This window comes from Rhea pennata, chromosome 27 (genome assembly GCF_028389875.1).
Source record: "Rhea pennata isolate bPtePen1 chromosome 27, bPtePen1.pri, whole genome shotgun sequence".
NCBI lineage: Eukaryota > Metazoa > Chordata > Aves > Rheiformes > Rheidae > Rhea > Rhea pennata.
The window spans coordinates 3,200,527-3,224,334 of record NC_084689.1 but is presented as its reverse complement, the minus strand read 5'-3'; the positions used below and the strand labels follow the sequence as shown (position 1 = coordinate 3,224,334).

At 45.6% G+C, this 23,808-nt stretch overlaps 2 protein-coding genes across 3 annotated transcripts in view; both read right to left on the bottom strand.

The window, feature by feature from the left end:
• LOC134151759 (perilipin-3-like) overlaps window positions 1-23,808 on the bottom strand; it is a 138,317-nt gene that overhangs the window by 51,179 nt on the left and 63,330 nt on the right. The gene's annotated exons all lie outside the window — the stretch shown is intronic.
• DPP9 (dipeptidyl peptidase 9) lies at window positions 1,229-23,509 on the bottom strand. Of its 2 annotated transcripts, XM_062596164.1 has the most exons (22): window positions 23,412-23,509; window positions 21,216-21,305; window positions 17,794-17,896; window positions 17,643-17,697; window positions 14,822-14,934; window positions 13,627-13,800; window positions 13,249-13,417; window positions 12,989-13,102; window positions 12,515-12,643; window positions 11,986-12,047; window positions 11,340-11,440; window positions 9,697-9,874; window positions 8,772-8,937; window positions 8,581-8,660; window positions 6,864-7,016; window positions 6,514-6,649; window positions 5,650-5,795; window positions 5,220-5,366; window positions 4,918-5,070; window positions 3,519-3,661; window positions 3,064-3,175; window positions 1,229-2,571 (listed from the first exon to the last, which is right to left on the bottom strand). In XM_062596164.1, the coding sequence occupies exons 2-22, from the start codon at window positions 21,269-21,271 to the stop codon at window positions 2,479-2,481; spliced, it is 2,583 nt and encodes an 860-aa protein (XP_062452148.1). In that variant the 5' UTR covers window positions 21,272-21,305; window positions 23,412-23,509; the 3' UTR covers window positions 1,229-2,478. The 2 variants fall into 2 exon arrangements, with proteins under 2 accessions (XP_062452148.1, XP_062452147.1); XM_062596163.1 differs by having other exon boundaries at window positions 17,643-17,896.

Below are 23,808 nucleotides of genomic sequence, written 5' to 3'. Positions count from 1 at the left end.
GGACAGCTGGGTGGAGGCTTCCTACATCATTTGTATTTCAATCCCCAACAAAACCTGTTACATAGTGAAAAAGCTCAGGATCGCAGGAGGTGATTTCCCTGTTAATGCCTCTCAGCATCTCAATATCCAAAGAAGAAAAACATTTTTTTTTTTATGACATCAAATAATCCTGCAGCTTCAGCAGCAAGCCTGGAGGATCAAAGGAGCTGACAGATTTGTAAACTCCTTTAGACAAGGACCTTTTAAGAGCACGTTGCAGACACGTTAAGAACACTTGCTCTTTGAGGATAGGAAAAAGCAGTCAAGATTAAGACTGAAAAGAAACAAACCCTGCGAAACACAGCTCTTACCATCCACTGGCACGTACCCGGTTCTAGAAGGCAGGGGGAAAGGGCAGCAGCTCTTCTGCCTGCAAAGGAGATCGTGGTCTCCTCTCAAAGAAACTTCAGAGATGTGCAACTTCCTCCATTACGTCCCCTTCCGCTCCTCCGATCTCCGAGTTGTACCAGGACTTACTCAACAGGGTGTGTGGTAAATGCTAAAACGTGACCGCAAGAGTCGGAGCAATTATTTGGCCGCACGGAAGAGAAGGTGGCAATAGATACGCTCACGACCAGGTTCAGAAAGCAAGATGTTCCATCAGTAAGATGCTTGGCATTTAAAACACGAACCTCCAGTTTGCATCAGCGCACTTAACAGCAGTTTAATTAACGCCCGACTCCCATGTAGAACGGAAGACAGAGAGGCCAGTTTGGTGAGCTTTAAGCTCCAAAAAGGGCAAGCAGAGACCCCCAAATGCCAAAAGCAGCTCAGCACTAGGGGCCCTCGCGTGTCCCAGCGCGGATCAGAGCCGCGAGCGCTTGGGAGTCGGGCCAGGGCGCTACCCGAGCTGCGGCACAGCGGCAGCCCCCCGCTGAATTCGGGGCGTTGGGGGGCTGCTGCCTCCGAGCCAAGGCTACCCCCACGAGCACGAAACACCCGACTGCAGCGAGGTCACACCGCGCCTCCGTGGTGGTGCCAAAAATCACCATCTCCCCCTGCATCTTCAATTCCTGCATCGCACTTCCCCCAGGGCTTTAATATTCGCTCCGCTGCTCCACCGAGAAACCGAACAGAGCACTTTGCTTTTGCCACAGACACAGCTTCGGCCGTTGTGAGCCAGATGCCGTTTCCTTCCAGGCCCTCTTCCTGCACTCCTGAGAAACAGGCACCCGTGCCAGCCAGCATATCTCTTTCCAATATTTTAATGAGTCGCTACATCTTACACTCATAATTATAAAAGAATAAGAATCCATAAAAATATTTTCTTTTCATAATACGCACTTAAAATACTCCAGGGCAAGTTAACGTGGTTCATTTTTGTGTGTTTTTTTTTTTCTTTTTGCCTCTGGCAGAACCCTTGGCTTGAGGGGGGTATGTGCTCCCCTGAGGTGTGATTGCTCAATCCCCCCCTCCCCAGAACTGCAGTTCCTGTTGACCAGGCAAATAAAAACTGGAAGAGAGCATTTGCCAAGTAGATGGGCAAGGGGAACAGTCACTGACCCGCAGAGAACTGAAGCACAGCTAATTTCAGTGCATGTCTGAAAGCTCAGGGTGCCAGGGAAGGAGAAAGTGGGATCAGGAGGCAGCACAGAGAACAGCGGGAGGGCATATTTGCATAAATATCATCCATTTTGTGTTGCAAAAACCCAAATGCTGCTGTGATCTCTAGAGAGAGGATCTCTAGTTGTAGCCAGCTGCTTCAGCTGCCATGCTACCTGTTGGCACAACTCTGCTTGTGAGCGGCCATTAGAGAAAGGTATCAGAGGACGCTGTTACCGACCCCAGCCACTTCCTCCATCTGCTCTGCAAAATTAAAATGAAAAATAGAAAAAGACTAGTGTTGCATGCTTCTGTAGAGCTCTCTTCGTGTCTCGAGGCTCCACATTGTGGCAGCAGGGCCAGGACACAACAGCAGCAGCGATCAGCTCCCTCGGGACTTAACATTAGGTAGTTCTCTCTTCCCTCCCACTCCTGGCTTAAGGCAGCTTGCTGATTCAGCTCTTCCATTTCCAACACAGGCACTGAGTTCTTGCAGGTAAGAACTGGGGACTGCAGAGATGCAGTGGAAGGGAAAAGGATGGAGGAGAGAGAGATTGACACAAACCTCAGCCTCGGGAGACAGACCGCTGTCCATTGATTCCCAGGATAGAGGGAGTAGCAGCAAAAAAAGCAATAACAGCCAGGCTGGAGGAGAGGAACAGGACGAGCAGCCGAGCAGGGGCAGGCCTCCAGCTTGGAAAGTGAAAGAAGGTGGCACTGTCCAAAGGGGAGGTGCCCTCCACCCTCCCCCCTCGCCCAGGGCAAGACACCCAGCCCGGACGTGGGCACTCAGCCATTTGTGCTCTGGGTTAGGTGGCTGTCGAGGGAGGCCGTAGTGGCAGGGCACAGGAAGGGGAAGGCGAGCTGTCAGTGTCCAGTTTGCAGAGGCTTGTGCTCTCAGAGGTATTCTTGTAGAAAGTGCAGCAGCGTGATTTCATAGTGCTCTCCTGACTCAGGGCACCGAATACTGTGTCTCTCGTTGGGGTAGATCTGTGCAGAAGCAGAGACATGGCAGTTAACCAGAAACAGCTCCTTCAGCACTGACAAACCTCCCTCTCCTCAGCCCTTCCCCCTCAGCTTGCACCCGCACTCTGCAGAGGAACAGGGGTGCCAGAGAAGCTTTAAAGCACAGCCCCACATCCCCTCATCGCACTGGCATGCGTTGCGAGCCTACTCGGCACAGTCAGCCACCTCTGCTGCCACCAGGCAAGTGAGACAGCAGCAGTTCAGTGGAGAAGGAAAGTTCCAGGCCTGAGGACAGGAGCCCTGTTTCATAATGCTTTTAGTTACAGGCCATGTTTGCCAGCAATGAAACAGCCACAGTGCCACCGCCTGGCCACCTCTTGGAGTCAGACCAGACATTTGCTATCGCTTACAGCGCAACAAGATGTGGGAGCATCCGCCTCCACCTTTCCCACCCCCAAGAATAGACAGAAGAAAATGTTCTCTGCTTCCTTCCCACCTCAATCTGGTTCGCCTTACCTGCAACTGGTAAGGTTTTCCAGCCCGGATTAGCTGTGATACCAGGAAGTTGGTGTGAAAAAAGTGCACATTTTCATCCAAAAAGCCATGGAGGATCAGCAAGCGATTTGGCCTGGAGATAGGATGAGAGATAGGATGAGAATCTGCACACAGAGCTCTGTGGTGGGTCTAAGCAGAGAACTGCCAGTCAGCAAACCAGTTCCGAGCAAGGAAACGGGCAGCAGTTGGCATGGCACGAGGCCATGGATGTGGTCTTCAACCCCTCCCCAGCAAAGGAGGTTGGGAGTACAATGCCCCAGCTTGCTGCAGAAAGCAGCAATCAGCCATGAGAGTTAAAATTAAATGTGGTCATAAACCATCCACCCTTCTGGGATTGAGCAGAAGTACGACTGGTGGCACCGAGCAGCACCAGGGAGCAGGTTTTCAGCTGATTGCCCAACCCCAAGGGTACTCACTCATTGGGAAGCTTTTCTACGTGTAACGCCACAGAGCCAGCTTCATAACCTTGCTGGTTGTTTTCTGGAATATCCATGTACCGCTCAGTATACCCGGTGTCATATGCCATCCAAACTGTGACAGGGGCACCTGCTATAGCAATCTGTCAAACAAAATAGGTGGCAGGAGACAGCCTCAATTATCAAGTGCTAAAGAGTTCAAGTGTTCCCTGTTGTCCTGAAGAGCCAGGGAAAAAAAAAAAGGTTCTGGAAAAGTCTTGTGGCTCAAACCAGGATTCTTCTAAAGAAAAACAGCCCCATATAAAACCTAAATACCTCCTCATGCCATTCCTCCTATAGTCAGAATAGGGCAAATTCCTATATACCAGCACTAAAGGCTGCTCCTTTTCAAGAAGCTTCCAGGACAACGTAGGAATTGCTAGGTGAAGTTTTATTTTATAACAGGCCAAATGATTTTTGAAAAAAAATCTAGTAATTTAACTCTTTTTCAGAGTCTAGGAATCTCCCAATGCCACGCAACTTAATTTTCACCCTTTACCCCAAAATATTTCTTTCTTATTAAGACGCGATGCAGTAAGCAAATTCCAGATGGAAGGAACAAATCCTGTCAAAGAGCCAGCACAATCTTTACAGATATTACAGAGACAGTTTTGCCTGGTCCTAAAACATAGCCATCTCTGGAGTAAAATAGTAACTTAGAGAACAGGTGAGTATGTCAGTTCACTAAAGTCATGGAGTATCTAGGCCAGACAGAGGGATAAAACCTCTCTTACAAACAGCAGCAGTTTCTAACAGCGCACTCCCCAGCACAGCCCCTCCAATACTGGACCAAGTCACTGGTACAGCACTGGCTCCTGTGGCCAGACGAGCACCTGCTGACCCAACTGCTCCTGCCCCTCAGGAAACTGGGATCACAGAAGGGAGACAACAGAGCTGTAGCTCAGGGACCAAGAATGCTGTCTCAGGATGATCACACGTTCATTTTTGCTTTCTAGACAGCACAGCTGGCAGGACAGCACACACTACAAATGGGAGCTGCATCTCCACAGCCAAGGGCACAGCGACATATAGAATGACCCAGAAACTGTGCTAGAGGCTTGGGAAGGAGGTTAGGACTAGCACATCAATTGCCTCATTGAATGTGAGGCTAGTCCTCCATTAGCATTTACTGGGGAACAGTGCACAGTTTAACTGTGCTGACCCGGAGACCACATCCTCTTCAGGTCTCAGAGAGGTGTGATGTATACGCTACATCTTGGGAATGAGCTACAGCCAGGACTGAGGGACATTTTTGCTTGTCCATCAAAAAAATCAAGCAGAGATGCCAAACTCAAACACCAAGTTATAGGAGTTGGGAGAGCTAGGTCTCCCAAGATGACACTCCCAAATACCGACTTACCTTGAAGACATTGGGTTTACAGATAAGACCCATGAGGGAGAGAAAACCTCCGTACGACCAGCCATGTATGGCTACCCGACTCAAGTCGATGAACCCGTATTTCTCTGCTACATAATGTAAACCTTCCACCTGGTCCTCTATCTCCACCTGACCCTGAAAGGCAACAAGGAAGCTCAAGTCAGTGGCCTTCTAAACCTAAAAACTTGAGATAGAAAAAGGCAGGAGCTACTTTCACACAGCAAACAGAGCCAAGAAGCTTTAGAAAGAGCAAATGAGCAGAGATTCATCAAAAGGTACATTACCATCTGGTTTTTCAGGGCCCCCTCAAATTTGAGTCCTCGCTGGCATGAACCCCTTCCATCAATCACTACCACAGCATAGCCTAAGGACGCTAATGTGTTTAGCCGTAAATACTTGATACCTTTGAAGGAGTTGTTCACTAGCTGCACCTGCAAGAGGAGGAAAGAAAATGTTTAAGAGCCAAGCAGCTGCCTGACTGTCCTACTATGTAGAACCTGTGCTGAACAGCAGCTATTAAAAGAGTTAGAGTCATACAAATTGGACTTAATAGGGAAAGTCATCTGAGATTCAAAGTAGAGGTCAGAACAGAGGTCCAGTGCTCAATCCTAACCAGAGCACAAGCCTTGATGCATGACCAAGCTAGATAGTAGAGCTCTGTCACAGAGGGCAATCCCAAGGCCAAAGCCAGTAATCAACTAGTTGGATTAGTACCTGAGGGCCTCCATATACAAACAGCACTGTGGGATGCTTCTTCCCAGGTTGGACATCATGAGGTTTGTAGACCATCCCATAGAGTTCAACATCTGACTGAGTGCGGAAGTGAAAGATCTCAGGTGGGACGTAATCTGGGGGGCAACCTGCAGAGGAAGTTCAAACACTAGTAGTGCAGGAACAGACAGAGGGTTCTCCCTCCTACCCAGCCCAAACAAGTTCAGTCAGTTCAAACTTGCCCCTAGACAGGGCTCTTTCAATACATAAGTCACACCAAGCATTAGCAATACTTTCCAGAGAAGCCTCTCACTGGGAAATAAATAGCCTCAATCTGCTTGCATGGAGCAATAGAACATATCAGCAGTGAAGGGACCACCCAGGAACATATCACTGGCTGGGCAGCCTCAAACAAAGCGTGCTATGTCACTACAACATGATGTCGAAGATAACAGGGATAGGTTAAATGGAGAAAGCTTTTGTAGGAAGATTCAGCTGCTACTGTGAACTATATCTCATCCTGTAAAAGGTTATATAGCCTTGAAATGAAGCGGCCACTTGCCCCCCTTTAGACAAATTGTGAAAGAGGAAACACCTAAGAACAGAATCACATAAACCTTGCAACCTGGACAGCTGCTTTCACTTGAGGCATAAAAAAAAAAAAAAAACAACTTCTTAAGACCCAATATATCCTTCCCTGATTGAGCTATCCCCTATGGATCTGTATTTTCCCTCATCTCCCAAGAGAACACAATTCATTTTCCCATCCAGTGAAGCTACTTGGGCTTCTCCATCACTTTTGGCTACCGCTCGCAGGAAGAGCATCACAGAGATCACCTAGCACAGATGCCCTTCCAGGGGACTTACTGGCTGCCTCCATCATGCTAGCCCAAAACTTGGGCTGCTTGTGGAGCGGGTCATCATCAGGGCCACTGAGCTTATAGACGTGCACACAAGGCGGAGTGCTCACACTGCTGTAGTGACTGATGAACATGTCGAAGTTCTGCAGATGGGAGAGAGAAGAGTTAGGAGAACAAGGTCTTTCCTTTCTCATATCCAGCCTCCTCCATGAGGTTCTCAAACCAGAGCTCCCACATTTCAAACCACCAAGACAAAAAGAAACCCTCAGGAATCATTAACTGGCTATGACTTGTAACAGCTCCGATCACTGTCACTCAGGAGATGAGTGTCTCCTATCTAATGAAAAACTAACCAACCTGGCTCATAGAACAGCTGTGGGAGAAGCCCGGAGTGGTCAGCCGCACAATTTCTCCAGGAGACTCATAGCTGACTACATAGAGATGGTGCTCCAGTGGGGTGTCCTTCGTGCCTTGGAAATACACCAGCTTTGTAGCCTCGTTGACCCAGATCTATGAGGAGAAGAGAGGGCTCAGCAACACAAGGATGACAGCTACTGCTCCTTTGCCAATTCAAACAATCTGTCCCAATGCAGAATCAGCTTAAAACACAAATAGACCATGACAGACAGGTCATGGCATTAGGGACAGTACACAAGGCCTGTTGATATGACAGTTTAGAGAACACGAACACACACGCTGCACTTACAGAGAGCTATATAGAGTCCAATGAAACGACAGAGACTTGTCAGTCTTTTTGGGAAATCCACTGCTTTTGCTTACTAAGGAGCATAAAGCTGGGCTCTGTTTGCTATAACTCGAACTAGAAGCTCCTATGCTTAAGTGTGGTGCTTTCCTGTAGTATTTCCTGATAAGGGTTTATACATTTTTTCCAACAATCATACTAATTAATTCGCACTGGAAGATTAGTCTAACAGCCCTAACAACACCCAAGTTAAAGCCATATTAAAGTATGTTTTCAATGTTCAGATAAAGTAGTTTTTAGAAACCACCTGGTCAGACAGGAATAGAAATGACAGCTTTTAGGCACAGCATTGATCCAGCAACAGTAGCTAAACTGTTTTCCACCTTACAGTTTTTGAATGCTGAAGCCCAAATGCTATTTCTAGCTAATCTGCAGTTTGAAGAGCACTGGGGACAGCAAAGGGAAAGAAATATCAAACTCGGGGGCTAGGAAAGCCAGGCAGAGCCCCAAGGAGCAACAGGTGCATCAAAATAATTGCTGCTAACAGAATTTTAGCCCTAACACATACAGAGAAGTGCTCTGGCCAAAATCAACATCATGTACAGTGAGAATCCACATGGGGAGGGACAGCAGGTTAACTGCAGTTTAAGGAAAAGCAGCAAAAGAGCCTCGTGCATGATGCTGCAGGTCTTCTAAAAAGTGGAAAGTGAAAATCCAGATTAATTAGAAATGAACAGTCAAGGTTTTTATTTTGACAGAAATCACCTGGGAGCACTAAAGATTGGACTCTGAGCTAATTCCTGAAGCAAAATAGAACCAGCCTTTACAAGATTAATAAAAATTCCTGTTTGGCTATTCTGCAACCAATAATAGATACAGTCCCTCCGTATTCTAATTGCTTTATGCTCCCCAGCTGCCTTCTTCCTAAAGACTCTGCTGAGGCATTAGCTGGAGACCAAGAGATAACTCAGTGCTAAGAAACATTCCCAAATCTGAATTGCTCATTGGGGTTAAAATGTTTTAGCAAAGGTAGCATGCCCAGCCTTCTCCACAAAACAATTCTGTTGCTCTTGAACCTCAGACTTGTGTCCTTTTTTATGGTCTGACTCACTCATGGGATTTCCTTTAAGGAGTGATCAGAAACCTGATTAAAAAAGCAATCAGTTCAATGTGCACTGGGCTACAGCACTTCTGTGGGAAGCAGTGGCAGCAATAAAAATAAAGTAAGAAAAAAAAGAGGCAGAGGGAGAAACAAAATTAAACTTAAGCAGTTCTAGCTGGTCCCACGTGTAAAAGAGGGCATAGGCCAGGACTGCAGGCAGATAATGCAGACCTGTAATGTTGCAAGAAAAAAATAAAAATAACCAGTACCTTCGATCCATGCCTTGCCAACACCTCCCAATCTCCACAAGTCAGAGCAACCTCCTCTTTGATGGGACACTTGAAATCATCTAGAAGAAGGAACATGAGAACAAATCACAGAGCTCTCCAAAAGACGGTATGAGCAAGTGAGAGGGAACTCCCAAAGCCAAACCGACAAATGGACAAAACACAGCTCTTACCCTCACTATGCACATATGGCTGCACCCAGTCATAGCTGCCTTGCTTTAGGACTGCCGTGACTCTGTACAGGTGACAGAAACCTGTTTTGCATTCGTTGGCTCGGATAAAGCAGAGTTCTTCCTCCTCTCCCTCTGGTTGGATGAAAGGATAGAAGATATCATGAACCTGTAACAGAAGGACAAAAGGCTCACGAGTGATCTCAAACACAGAGAGAAGCCAAGCGAGTCAGTACTAAAATACTGCATTACAAAGGGAAGGGGTGAGCAGCTAGTGGGAAAAATGCCATTCCTTACTTTGTTAGTACCACAAAGAAACTTTGCGCATGTAGAAGACCACATGCTCTGGGCTTTTAATACCTACCGCAGAAACCAGCACTGGACTTGCCTCTGAGCTAGATGTCTCACCTAGGTAAGTCCCACAATGTGGTGGTTCTTTCCACACTTTAGAATGCCAATGTGAGCCTTAGGCTCCTTGGGCATTTCAGCATCAAGATGCTTAGTCATAGGCGTTCAGTTTTATTCCCTATCCCCCGTGCCTGTTAGCCACACAAACCAAGACTAATTCTAGGGCTTAGGGTAGCTCATGCCTCAAGAAGCCATTCAGTCTAAGATACCCACAAGAGACTGTCACATCCAAAGATGTCAGGGTCCAAAGTGTCCCCATTCACTGAGAATGCTACCAAGAATTAAACAAACAGCTCCAACTGCAAGGTGATGGCAAGAACTCATCTCATCCAACTGAGTAGATGAAAGTCCTTTCTCATAGTTTTACCAGACCCCCTGGACTAACAGGGGGTCTGGCAACACTGGTAGTGAAGCAGCCTGCTGGAGCACAGACTAAGCTGGACACAAGCCCAACACAGTTAACTAGGGGGGAAGAAAAAAGGGGCAGCCTCTATTCTCCTCCCTGCCCTGAGGCTCTTACATTTATCCACACATCAGTGGTTTCTTCATAGATCACAAGTGGCTGGACGTTTTCTGGCACAGTTTTGGCAAACTCAGCACGCTGCTCTTCACTTTCTGGGACTGGAATAAAGAGTGCTGGAGGCAAAAGGACTAGCTGCAGCCGCTGCTGAGGTCTGTCTAGGAACATAGCCCAAGCACTGGGGAAAGAAGTTGGAGGTGAATGTCAGTACCACAAAAGAGATGTCCTTTTCTAACACTCAGAACATGCAACTCTTTCCCACTGGCAGAGGGGATTTAGACATCTGAACAAAAAGCTTTTCTCATTGCTGCTGCTTTCTAACCTCCTGAAAGCTTTGCCAACAAATACATGTTGCCAGATATCTCTGGCATTTCACAGGGGTATCATTCAGACAAGATGCCTGACAGATTTGCCAGAGCGTCTATTCCAGGAGACTACACTTAACAGAACCTTGTCTCTAGAACTTTTCTTTGGACAGCCCCTCTGTCAGGAAGGTCTATTTGTTTTCTAGCAAGCTCCTAAAGTAAAGAGAAGCTAAAGTGATCCATTTGTAGCTTCCTTGTTGCACGCTGCACTAGCAGGGAAAGGCACAGACCTAAGACAACTGCCAAGTGAAGGAGTCGCTTCAGTCTCAGCCTTGTTCCTCTCCAAGGAGAGTCATTTGAAGTGGTGCTGCACTGCAGGCCTCTCAACATGACAGATGGCAAGCCACCGCTGCATAGTGCGGCTACCTCAAGGCCTGGAAGTGCATCAAGGGAAGTTACATCATTAAGACAGACTTTCAAAATAGCTAGCTCCCCCCAGCACCTCAGTGACTGTGGATTTCATAAAATGACATATTCAGCATGTCTAGATAAGCTCTGGTGCAGAACATAAGAACCACCTATGGGATTACCTTCTGTAAAGTTGTATGAATTTAGTTTCCAGAGCAGACAGCTAATGATGAGTTACAGAATGCAATCTTCAGACAGCTAAGTCACCTGACCTTCATCTAGGCAGAAACTAGTTAAGAGTCAAGCAAGCTTTTGAAAGAAAAAAATTTAAGAGCTTCACAATTTCAAACTAATCAGACTGGTGTGAATTCTGTAACTACTTCAGGCAAGGTGGGTCAGTATAAGACTGAGTATCAGATTTGGAGTGATAGTGAGCCATGGGAGCACACCGGTCACAGAGCAATCCTTCCCCAGATACACACTGCACAAGGGACTCAACAGCACGCAGACTGACCACTTTCCCATGATACATTTGGCACTGATCACAAACTAGAATAACCATTAAAATGGACCACAATAACATTTGTTACAGTAAGTTCTCATTCTCAGCAGGAAGCATGTTGTTCCCATGTTAAAACATCTCAACTCAAAAGAATTCCCTAGGATTGCCCACCTGATACATCAATGTCATTTAACTGTGTGGTTATAGCTCTGACTTAAAACTCACAGCTTTTCAATCTAGTCTCCAACTGATTAATTCCTTCTTTTAGGATGTTATAACATTGCAGAAGCCAAATACTTATGGTCTGTTTATGGGGCTCATGGCTTTAAAAACAGGTCATGACTACAACACAAAGCATATAGAGGGCCTACAACAGTTCAGCTGGGGGAGCACTTGGGAGCGTTAGTTCGGAAAAAAAACATATGTACTATTTGCCATCTCGAGTCCATCCAGCACGGGCAATGTACTCCACAGTTGGAAACAATGCAGCAAATGGTTGCACCAGCTCCTTGTCCTGAGCACACACAATCTGCAGCAAAAGAAAGGTCCAGTATCAAGTCAGAATGCTACCATATCTCCTCCTGTAAAAACTCAGTGGAATGGGAGAAGAGGAAATTTTTTTTGGCATCAGCAAAGTCAAGCTAGGAGAAGCAAGCCTTTCTACAAGTCGCAGGAAGAGAAGGGGGGAAAATGAGCTTCATACCACCATGATTTTGGCATCCAGCCACAGAAAAGGATATGGGAAAAGGATATGGTCAGGGGCTGAAGTCCAATATTAGACCCAGGCTTTGGCTCTCCAGTTCTACTACTGACAGTATGACATGTGAGACTAATCCTTCTTCTGTCTTTTCTCTCCCCTCTCCCAAGCTCCTCTCCACCAGAAAAACACTTTTCAGCATTTTAAAGTTCTTCTGTTTCTTGGATAAACACACTATAGAAACAGGTATCACAAGAAAATGAAAACAAAGGCTAACACTGTCTAGGATTTCTTAGTATCGTTCTCTCGAGTTTACGAAGCTTCAGAAGCAGTCCACTTTCCTGTGCAATATCCCACTCTGAGCTGTTACGACTTACCTTACCCTTGCTGTCCGTTCTAAATTCTGCCAGTTTTAATGTAATCTTGGGGTTTTTGCTGCCTGCAGAGGAAGGATTGAGAGAATATATTGTATAGCTTCTAGATAAGAACCGATCTTGGTCTTACTAAAGTGGCTATGTGTGAACACATACACATCAGTTAAATGTATGCCAACAAGCACTGCTGGCATTTAGTATATGAGAGAAGTTTGCCTTTGCCTTGCCTAGATGGGTGCGCATGTTTTCAGAAGAGAGAAGAAAAAAGGGATTCCAAATGCATTCCAGGATATGTCACCAGATCCATCCCATTTTCTCAACAACCTTTTCTTTTACTCTGGACTTCAAATCCCCTTCCTTCCTTTCTTGCAGGAGATCTGGGGCTCAGACAATTAGCCCTCAATATTTACAACTAGCTTCTATATCATGGTGAGTACCCAGACTAATCATGCAAACTTTATAACACAAATTCTGCTGCTTCAGTCAGCAGAAGCCAAGAGTTGCACTAGCAGCCCTGCAGTATTTCATTTACCTGTCCTAGGGTACCGATATGAGTCTGTTTTTCTCTCCTCCAAGGCAGGTGAAGGAACATGGATTATCTCCACCTCTGACTCATCCACTTCCTCATACAAGATCCGCAATGTTTTCAAGTCCTCTGAACCTGGAAGCAGATAAGTATGTTTGCTGCTGTGTTTTCCAGTTGTTTCTGGCTTGCCTGGAACACCACATTCTGGCATTTTTGTTTTGTCTTTACTTTTCTCACAGCTACAGCTCGCAGTGACTATTTACAAATACTCCTTAGCACACAATTATACCTCTCAAGTGTTTTTTTTGTTTGTTTTTTTTTTGTTTTTTTTTAAGAAAAAAAAAACTATTTTAGTTCCTTCAGGCAGCCTCCCCAAAAGCAGGCCAAACCTATGCCAAGCGAAAATCATACTCAAAATATCATTCATAGCAGGGGCCAGCAGTGGTTAGAGAGTCAGAATTTGTTAAGCAGAACACTGACCTTCTGTAGAAGCTGTGGGACACCACCAATAGCCTGTGAACCGATCAAACTCCTCCTGAATGACAAAAGTGGCTACACCAGCAGACTTGGGGTCATCTAGTACATTGGATAAGCCTGGGCAAGAACAAAGAGCAGAGTGCATTAACATCTCCTTGGAAAAAGCTGATAAAAAGCTTTTAAGAAGCCATCAAGACATAATCCCTTCCAGCCACCATCTTTGTCAGAGGGAATTTTTGTATCTGGCAAGAAGCACCAGTTACCTTTATGGCAGTAGGTCATTCGCCTCTCCTCTCCCGTCTCAATATTTGCTACCCACAGATCATTGTTATTAATGAATGAGAAGAAGGCAGGGTCAGCAGGGCAGATCTTGGGATCCATTCGTGGCCCTGTGCACTGAGTCTTGATCTCCAGTGGCTTCATTGGAGATACCTAGGGCAACAGACACACAAACAGCTCTGTACCAATTCAGCCTCATGTTTAAAGGCCTCAATCATGGATTCAGCCTGTGGAATAAGAGACAACATAGCCTTGACAGGACACAAGAGCAGTGATTAAAAACAAACAGATACAGATGCGCAGCCAACTCAATCAAAAACATTATGTTCATGTGTTATTCATATATCCATTAGCAGACTCACCATGAATCCATTCTTGCCCCCATCTCGACAATGAAAGAGGCTGTTGCTAGCCTGGAAGAGGAACAGACCACTCTCACTGTGGAAATCATAAGAGGTTATTCCAAAGACGCCAAGTCGCTTGCGCTCCCTCAAGAGTTCCTCTTCTCTGGAATACATCCCATGATGAGGGGTTGCCTAGTATTGAAGGAAAAGAAAATCTGAAAGAATCTGCAAGGGCAGAACAGGAGTGCCCCAAGACTGGCACCAGCTAGTCTGCAAATACCCTAAATATAATCCATCAGCCAAAAACAGTCAGCAATCCTGCCATACAGGTCTAGAACTACCATACCCAATACTCCAGGTGTGGCCATGAGGACTACACCAACTGCATGCCCCAAAGTTCCCTCTATGTATGAGATGAATCATTTCTGCAGACAGCACTACAGCATGAATGGAGAAAAGCCGTACTTGTGCTGCTTATGCAAATCAGATGCAACCAATTAACTTAATGACATTATCTACATCCATTCACAAGCAGTTTCCATGTCAGACACTGCAAACAAAAGCTCTTCCAGAGATCTTGAATTACTCTGAAGGGAACTAGCAGTCCAAGTGGGTTCAGGACAATCAAATTCTTTTTCAACAGGAACCTTTTTAGTAGGGAAGACAGACCCACCGCCTCCACTCCTTTATTCACCAATGCTGTAAGTGACAAAGGACGCTAAGATACTGAAATCAGGGAGGGAAAATTCATCTTCTTTCTGGTTTACTGGCAATAGAACATAGGGCAGAAGCAGCAGTTTAAATCCACTTTCCTGCCTTCAATAGAAGCAGGACAGGCATTCCAAAGCACAGACACAAGCACGGCAAGAGCTCAGACAAGATACCCAGAAATAAGGTCCATTGTCCTAATATCTTATCATCTGAAGTACACAGCATCCTGGACTATAGCTCTCTTGGCTCAGGTCAGCCCTGAGCTTGCCCTACCAACTGCTGTTGAACTGTCACTACCAGCTCCACTGCACACACAAGTGACTATCTTGTATTAGGAAGCAAAGTAATTCTCAACTCAATGCTCCTACCAAATACCATTCCTTTTCTTGCAAACTGCCATACTGTTCTTTCCTCTGCTGAGCAGTGAACACCACACCAGCTTCACAACATCAGCCAGGTCTCCCAAGCACTGCTCATCCAGAATCTTTACACTTCTGCTTACCTGAAAGTGATCCAGCATCTGTTTCCACGACAGGAGTAGAAGGGCCTCCTTCCGTACCTTTTTGGGAATCTCCGAGTAAAGAAGGGAATTCTCCCGGCTACCATATGGCATTCCTATTGGGAGGACAAAAGCATCATCCTACCTAAGATAAGTTAACCAGGATAAACAGGACCAAGAACAGACTGACAAAAAATTTCAGTAACAGAGGGGTTGTGGCTGTGCAGGGGCTTTTACCAGCTGTCATTCCCAACCAGCTGTCATTCCAACCTCAGAACAACATCTAAATCCATTGGCTTTGAACAGAAACTTCCCTAGGCAAAATTAACATAAACATCTTCAGATTTGGCTACATCCAATTTGCCTCTCTGTGGACTGTTCAACCCACACCCTAGATCCACTCTAAAAAAGCCACTCCCTGTGCGGGTGACTCAACATTACTCTCTACATTTCTCAGCCAGAGATTTGCTACAGGGACCATATTCAGGCCAACATGCCAGCCTGCAAAAGAGGAGGAAAAAAAAAAAACTTGGAAGCTCCAGAGAGCCCAATCAAATGTGATAGTCTACTAGTAGTCGGAAGATCTTTTCATTTTACACAAGCCTGACTGTAGTAATCAAATAAGCTATTGGCCTTCATCCAATTCCCAAAACAATCATGAAAAATACAATACTCTGACACCGATTTTGGCAGTTTCAACAGTCAAAGACCATGACCTTGCCATCTACATTTGCTGTGGAGACTCCCTAGATCAGAATCTAGCACAGGAAATGTACCCTGATGATGCTTACTCTGTATATATTTTGGGCACTACACAGACTTAAAATTAAAACCGAAATATTAATAAGTGCTCAGGAAGCAAAGCAACATGTGAGCATATAATCCTCAGAGATACAGAAACACCACGGGGCTGAACATGTGGTGTTTAATATAAGCAGCATCTGCCATGATACAACATAAGAATCTATGGGGACAGCTCAGGAATGATTTAAGATGTCCAAACAGAACAAACTGCAGAAAGGAACAAGTTTTTACACAGACACATTTTTTTATGCAACTGCAACTTGGACTTAATTTCTCTTCATTATATTAGTACCTTCTACAATGACTTCAGACTGACTACAGTCGATTAGCATTTAAAAGAAAAATATTACCCTCCTCCCCAAAAGACATTATACATTGCCCCTAAGTGAAGAAAAACATTCAACCTCTAAAGTTCTTGAGAAGTCTTTGTCCTACTCCTCAGCATGCTCTCACTAAAAGCGTTCACAAAGAAGCTTAAAAAAAAATGTTACTTATCATTGGCACAGTAATAGCAGGCTGATGTTAAGTATCTAAGAACTGTTGAACTGGGCTCTAAGTATTTAAGCAGCACACATTTGATAGTGCGCAACTCAAAACACGCTCGTTATGGCAATAAAGTTAATTAGCATTTACCCTTCACTAGCAATGCCTGAGAAGAGCTAGCGCAGTACTGTCTTGTAGATACTGATCTTTAATGGGTCAATCTGCTATAAACATGTACATTTTCTTAAGGAAAAAGAATGACTGAAAAGATGTTGATGCACCATCATTCCTGGTTCTGGCTCCTACAACAGGCACACCCTTGCAGAACACCAACCAGCCAGTACCTAGTCTGATTGCCAAAATTTCATACAACAGAAGAACATTAAAAATATTGCAAATTAGCCTCTTAAACACTTGGCTCGTTAATCATCTAGATCAAAAACAGTATCAAAGACAACTTAGCTTTGAAATATATTTAATTTTAAATCAAGTCTCATTGTTCAGACTCAAATTGAAAAATATTCTAACTCTAAAAACTGCTCTTTATAATAGCCTATGTGCTGTAAAAAGGTTTGAGGAACTGTAACAAAATCCGTCACTGACGCATAGGGGTTGCCTTAATGAGGGAACAATTTGGTCCCTCAAATCCAATATTTTATGTTCCATATGGATCTACACTCAACGATTTAAAGAAAAGCAGGGTCTCTTCAGGAAAGCAGTCAGCTGTACAGAGCTGTACATGGGGCAATTTCTTTACTGGCCTAGTAAAGTTTAGCTCATGCCCTAAAGCTTAACAAACTCTTTATAGTCCATAAAGCACCCCATATTACCAACCACAAAATGATTCAGTTACTAAAATGCAACCACTGAGTTTTACTCTGTCACTAATTAAATTGTGACTCCATCTATACTGTACAACACAGCATTCTGCTTTCTTTCAGTTCTGCTCCAAGGAACAGGATATTTCTCTACGAATACCATTAATAGTTCATTATTACCTAGTATTTTTTCTACTCTTGGAAAAAAAAAACACCTCAATAAAGCCCCCATTCTCCCTTTCCCTTCCATTAGTATTTAGGATTTGCAACATATAGTTAGAAATCACTTGTCAGTGAATTCCTTGGAAAGTCAGTCTGGTTAATCAAGCAAGGAAGTCTCATTTCTTCTAAGCTACAAAGGCGCAGGAAAGTCCTGAGCTGGAGGATCATCCCCTTCCTTGCCCCATCTCCTGGGCTGGGCTGAGCTGCAAAAACACACTGCATTGTACCTCTGCCACTAGGGTCTGGCTAGCCAACACTTTCTTTTTAAGCAGCCTGGCTTTAAAAGAGAGTCTGTGGTTAAAATGCTTTCCTGGGACTGATGAGTTCTCTGCTCAGTCGCAGGCTTTGCTATAGATCGAGTGTGCCATCTCAAGCAACAGTATTTAATCTCAGTTCCCCTATCTCATAAATGGAGATACCTCCCATCCTTTCCTTCAGTTTAGACTGGAAGTTCCCCCATAACACATTCATGCCCAGTGCCTTGCATGCTGGCTTACCCAGGTAATAAAGACGATGAGAGTGCGGGCTGGACTCTTCTGTTTTCCGGACAAACTGGAAATCATGGGGAGCTTTGTTCACTATCATGCCTGAATACTTCCTGCTGCTGTGAATAATGTCACGTAGCCCATCCCAAGAATGCTTTTGCACCTGGAATTGGGAAGGCACATCCTCCATCTCGACCACTTCAGAGCTGTCTGATAGCGTGTCCACTGCAGTCATCCTCTCTTCCCCTTCAGAACTGGCCAAAAAACTGAGGGAGGAGTTGAGGGAAAGATTAAGTCACAGAATCAAACAGGTACATTTTCCTGCTTAGAGAAAGCTCCAAGCAGGTAACAAACTTAAGAGAACAGGCACTCCTTAACCTTCAGATCGTAGGATTCTCTACATTCACAAAGATTACATTTTAAACATGCACTGATGTACTGAAAGAAAAAGTCCATCCTCCATTCCGTATTCAGTCTACTAAATGAGGATGCTAAGGCCAAAAGTCTCACTGCCAGAACTAGCCCTAGAAAAAGTAGCTGCTAAAGGAAGCTCAAGCTGCAGATTCTGGTGTAGTAATTCATTACTCCACTTGACCCAAAGGAAACCAACTCCAGGAATTTGCATGAATAAGACATCATAGCTACGACCTATGGTAAAGGCACACAAACTCTGGATATGGAAGAACACAGAAATGAAGTCCTCTTCCTGTCCTGAAGAAAGGCCAGCTCAGCACCTGAAGAGGATAAGCCAAAGCATAGCACCTCATTAACCTGAAGAGCTACTGCAACAAAAAGTGAAGCAGGAGAGATGTCAAAACAAGAAAATAACAGTGTAATTGACTTTGCTAAGAGGAAGAAGAGAGCAATAACACAGACCCTGGCGATATCCTGCCAAAGGCAGCACGCATCCCTCACATCTCCAAGCTAGCGCTTATTGAAGAGTCTACAAAATACCGCCTCCACATGCAACTAAAGCAAATGTTAATTTGAGGAGAGGTGGACTAACTGACTTGCCCAAGGTCAATGATGTAATCTACTGCAAAGCAGGAATGAGCCTGGGACTTGGGAAACCAGTTTTCATCACTCCAATCAGGAAAACTTTTTCCCCCCACACAAGGGCATTTTAGTTGTTTTAGGGGGTATCAAGAAGAATTTTAGAAAGAATTCCCGAAGAACTCCAACTTACTGAAAAAAATAGGCCTGAGAAGTTTGTTCCACAGAGACAGAATCGCTACCTTTGACACAGCATCAAGACGACAAACCAGTGAGGAGGGATTATACCAAAAAAGGCCTTGTTCTCAGCAGCCTTAAGATTTCCATTTTCAATTTGGTTGTTTCTTGAATGCTGCTTGTCATTTGGGACCGTCGTCTGCATTCTGGCAGAAGAATAGCTTCTGAGACACAACTGTCATACTTATGTATTAAATAAGAATTAACATAAACCAAATCTTAAAGACTTCAGCCTCAGCAAGAAACATAATGAGTTTTTTCCCCAGTGGAGGGAATCAAGGGAAAGGAGAATGGTGATTTATATCAGCACAAGAAAACATTCAGAGTCTGCCCATTTTCCATCACAATTATTTTTCAGGGGAACCCTCAGTGTTTCTTGAGAATTCCTCATCAGCTTGCACCTTATAACAAAAAGGTTCCTTTCCAAAAGGAAGTTCTCAGTTTGTTTTCTTACCCAATTACAGTAGAGATTAGCGAATCTAAAGTAAAGCACATCTCGACTTTGCTAGTCTGCAGCTGCAGAGTAGAAGGGCAGTAAATATACACCTATCTACAAATTGCCAAGTCCCCAAATTGTACCAAATGTGTGAATAATAATGCAAGAATGAGAAAAGCTGAAATAAAAATGTTCTCGTTACTCCTGATACCTACCACCGAGGAATAAAAACAATCCACAGTTTGAAAATAAAATTTTCCAATCAAAACCAGGCAAATAGCCCAAAAAAACACACAAGAGAATGTGACAGGATGTTCTAAGACCACAAGTGTCTGTAGTCTCAGGTCTCTCTCCTGCCTATATCCAAGGTCTCCATTATAGCAACTAAAAAAAAAAAAAAAAAGAAAGAAAAAAAAAATCACTTCTGCCTTCAGATGTGTTGCCTATCAAAAATGCATGATGGGAAGCCCACATGTTAAAAACCAAAAAACTGGGTACACTTCTCTTGATCCAATCCCACTGCAAATCAAGTCAAATTGGTCAGTTTAGCTAATCTAGATTTGGCTCGGGAGATTTGACCCTCAGGTTACTCTCACTCAGCTGGTGAAATCCTCTCGCTCAGACAACCTGACTCCTCACAAGGAAAGGTTGCAAGGCCAGATCACTTTTCAGGGACTTCAACAGCCCACTTGCACTGAGCGCACACATGCACCACCTATTGCAGGGAGCTAGTGAAATAGTCTGGACAGTAGGGAAAACTTCACTAGCGGAGTATTGTGGTACAGCAACGGATGAATGGAGAGGTGATGGGACCTCCATCCTTGAAGGTTTTCAAGGTTTGGCTAGACAAAGCCATACCAGCCTAACGTAGTACTGGTAACTATCCCACCTTGAACAGGAGGCGGGACCAGAGATCCCTCCCAACCAGTATTTCCACAATTCTATGATTCATTAAGGGAGCAAAAGGAACAACTTACAGCTTAGTGTTGTTCTCCTCCCGATGCATTTTGGCCACAGAACAGAGCAAAGTAGTGGAATAAGCAAAGTAGCAATCTTCACCCTTAAGTCTTTAGCTGTCACAGTTACGTGAAAGCAACGGAAACTACCACCATAGCTTGAGCACATTGAGAGTCCTGCAAAACTTAGGTCCTGACATGATGGATTTTCTTTTTATTCTCTAACTGCTTCACCCATCACTACACTCATCTCTCAAACAAAGCATGGCAAGTATTTGGCAGTATCACACGTAGAACAGAAGTACAAAGAGTTACTTATCTAATTGAAACTGAAAGGTGAATTTGGGGATGAAATTTTTCAAGGGGACTTTGATTGAGACATCAAATTTAACGATCCTGTTCTTAGAGAGTCTTAAACTTTCATATCTATCTAGCACAACTGAGGTTGAAGTCTCACTGGAAAAAGATTGTCCTTTACAATCCTCATGCTGAGGCACTGGTTTGGATGACTCAGGGTTGCTGCAGAGGCATTACTAACTTCACTTTCCAGAACACCTATATACCCTTTGGAGGTCTCCAAGCTCATCCATCGCACTTACTCTGCCATGCCTGATCCCTTAGCTAGTTCAAGCATATGGCCACCAAGTCCTCCTTCAGCAGAGGACAAATGCATTAATCTGAAGAAACAGAGCAAGTACAGGTGGGATGGTAAGTGCCATCAGCACAGGAAAAAAAAAAAAGAAAAGAAAAAAAAGAACTTTAAAGCCTGGAATTTGAATTCAGTAGAAACAAGTTATCTTCCTGAGTCACTTCCAGACCCACAGATTCTGACAGAAAACTCTGTGGGCAGTGTTAGTTATTTGGGATTTTTTCCAGAAGCCTCACTCATTTGAAAAGGCACTTAACACTGTCCCACACATCCTAAAGGTCAATAAAGGCGCTGGGAGTAACCGGGAAACATACCTTCTCCAACTTCCTGCAGTCTCGTTTTCCAGACGAACCCTCTTTATTTTCTGCATTAACTACTCAGCAAGCCTTGTGCAGGACAGGAAACTAGGAAGGAAGAGGAAAAAAGCAGATTTCATATAACTGCAGCTTCCCTTGTCATAGCAGCAAGGGTGCATAAAAGCATCCTCTGTAGGTCACATTTGCAGCTGAGCCTGGAGGCACAAACAGAAGCTTTGGTTTCAGCTATACAGTTCAGATCCACTCTGCCACCACATGCTGGATGTTAATAGTCAGATAACTCAGAGAGATTTCTTTACCCGAACAATAGGCATCAGTGAATTTTAGGGCCTGTCTCTTTTTCCTGCAAAACTCTGCTTAAAAACTGAGAATAGTCAGTACTGCCTCATCTTTTCATTTTCCTTCCAAAATCCTCTGAAGTACAGTCAGGAACTAGGAACAGAGAAAATAGAGGCCTGGTACATACACATACTGGCAAGAGTCAAACAAAGGACACCATAAGGAGCCAGACAGAGGGTCAGCAGCCCCATTACCAACAGCATCGTAGTCCCACCTGGGACATAAAAACCATTTGTCTTCCAAGCCAGTATCTGCTTCTCTCTGCCTCAGCTTCAGCCTGATGCCACACAACAGCTCTGACTCACTACTCAAGCCAATTTTTCAAGATCATAGGAAGGAGCTTCCTTCACCGTATCTCTCCCCAACCCAGCACACTAAAGTACAGAGATCTTTGTCTCCTCTTCAAGAGAGCTCTGAATCACAGACACATCCGAGACCTGCCATATTTTTTTCTCAGGCCAAAAGCCATTTCTCCACCATAACCCCATTCAAAGAGAATCAGGGGAGACAAAGTGAAGTGCCAGCAGTGAAGTTTCTAAAGGGTAGAGAAGAACAAAGAGGGACTAAGCACAAGCATCCAATGATTTTAAGGGCAATTTCACATGCAAGCTGGAAGGGCAAAAGGAGCAATGCTCAGTAATGCTGAGTAACCTGGTCTGATCTCACAGCTGACCCTGCTTTGAGCAGGAGGTTTGACTAGAGGCTTCCTGAGGTCCCTTCCAGGCCAAATTATTCTGTGATTTTAATGATTCAGAGAAACATCTCATCCTGAGCCCACCTGCTATAGACCACACATTTCACAGCAAAAATAAATAAATAAATAAATAAAAATAAATTTTCTAATGCTGATCCCAGAAAAAAGAAACCGAACAAAATGGCCATGAGGGGTCAGACCCAGCATGAATGATGATATTCACTTGTCAGTGGGGCCCAGAGTGGGCTGCAGGTGCATTTGGCCAGAGCTAAAGCAACACAGTCACCTAGAGGCCTGGCAGCCCGTACAAACGTGTCCCTGCCATGGCTGGAAGCTTTAAGATCTCCTCCTCCTCCTCCTCTTCCAAAAATAAAAGCAGTTAAGAGAGGAATAAATCAGCAGGGATTTCTACACCAAAGGAATAAGCTTTGGCAAAGGCTGCCAGCGTCTGCCTCTGTATCTGTGTGTGCTGAGTATAAAGCACACACCAAGGTTCCTGCCTTTGATGCAGAGGGAAGGCTGGGCCTCCGTTTAATTAAGGGGTGGGGGGCAAAGGGCAGCGGGTCAAGCACTAGCACCTCTGTCACCCCACCTGTTCCTGCCAAAAAGAAGGAGAAAGCACCCTCCTGGCTGCCCACCAAGGGGAACACGCTCAGGGTGACAGTGGGGGGCCTGTACACTGGGGACTCCCAGTGCAACCTGTTCCCTCCTGCAACGCACTCCAGAGGCAAGTGTGTGTGTGTGTGGGGGGAAACACAAAATCCCTCCTCCCACCCCCAGGGCAAGTTGCCTCTTCACCCCTGGGGGGCAAATTATGCCGGGGGGGGAGGTGCAAATACCACTCCCCCTCCGAGGCAAGGTGTACCGCCCCCCTCCAACCCTTGGGAGGGGGGAAATCATGGGAAATGGGGGGGGGGAAAATCCTCCCTAGGGCCAAGCACGCCCCCTCCCCCCGTACATACTCACGGCTGGGAGAGGAGGGGGGCAGAGTGCTACCCAGGGGGGAGAGGGCCCACACAGGCCTTCCCTGCGGCGGCTCCCCCACGCTATGCGGGGGGAGGGGGGGGGCACCCGGGCCAGGCCCTGCCCGTACCGGCTGGGGGGTTCCTCCCCTCCCCCGGCCGGTCCCCGGGAGCAGCCCCCTGCCCCCCCCGACTCACCCCGGGCGCGGCGACCTCCCCCTTGGCGGGCGGGGGGGCGGCTCCTCGGCGGGAGGGCGGGGGGCGGCGGCTCCGTCACTCTCGCTCCATGTCGCGGACACTGGGCAGCCCCGGAAACGGGCGGGGGGGGGGGAGGCGGCGGCCTGCCACAGCGCGACCTTTCACCCGGCGGCGGAAGTGGCGGGTGCGCGGGAGGGGGAAAGGCGGGAGCGCGCGTGGGGGGAGGTACCAATGCGCGGAGAAGGAGGGGGCGTGAGCACTGGGAGGAACCATGGGGCGGGAGGGAGGACGGACGAAACCATTCCCTCTAGGGAAAGGGGAAGAGAAGAGAACTGAAGCTGACAGAAGGTAAAAACACTCAAAGAAGATATCCTTCTCCCTCAGCCTCAGGGAGAGG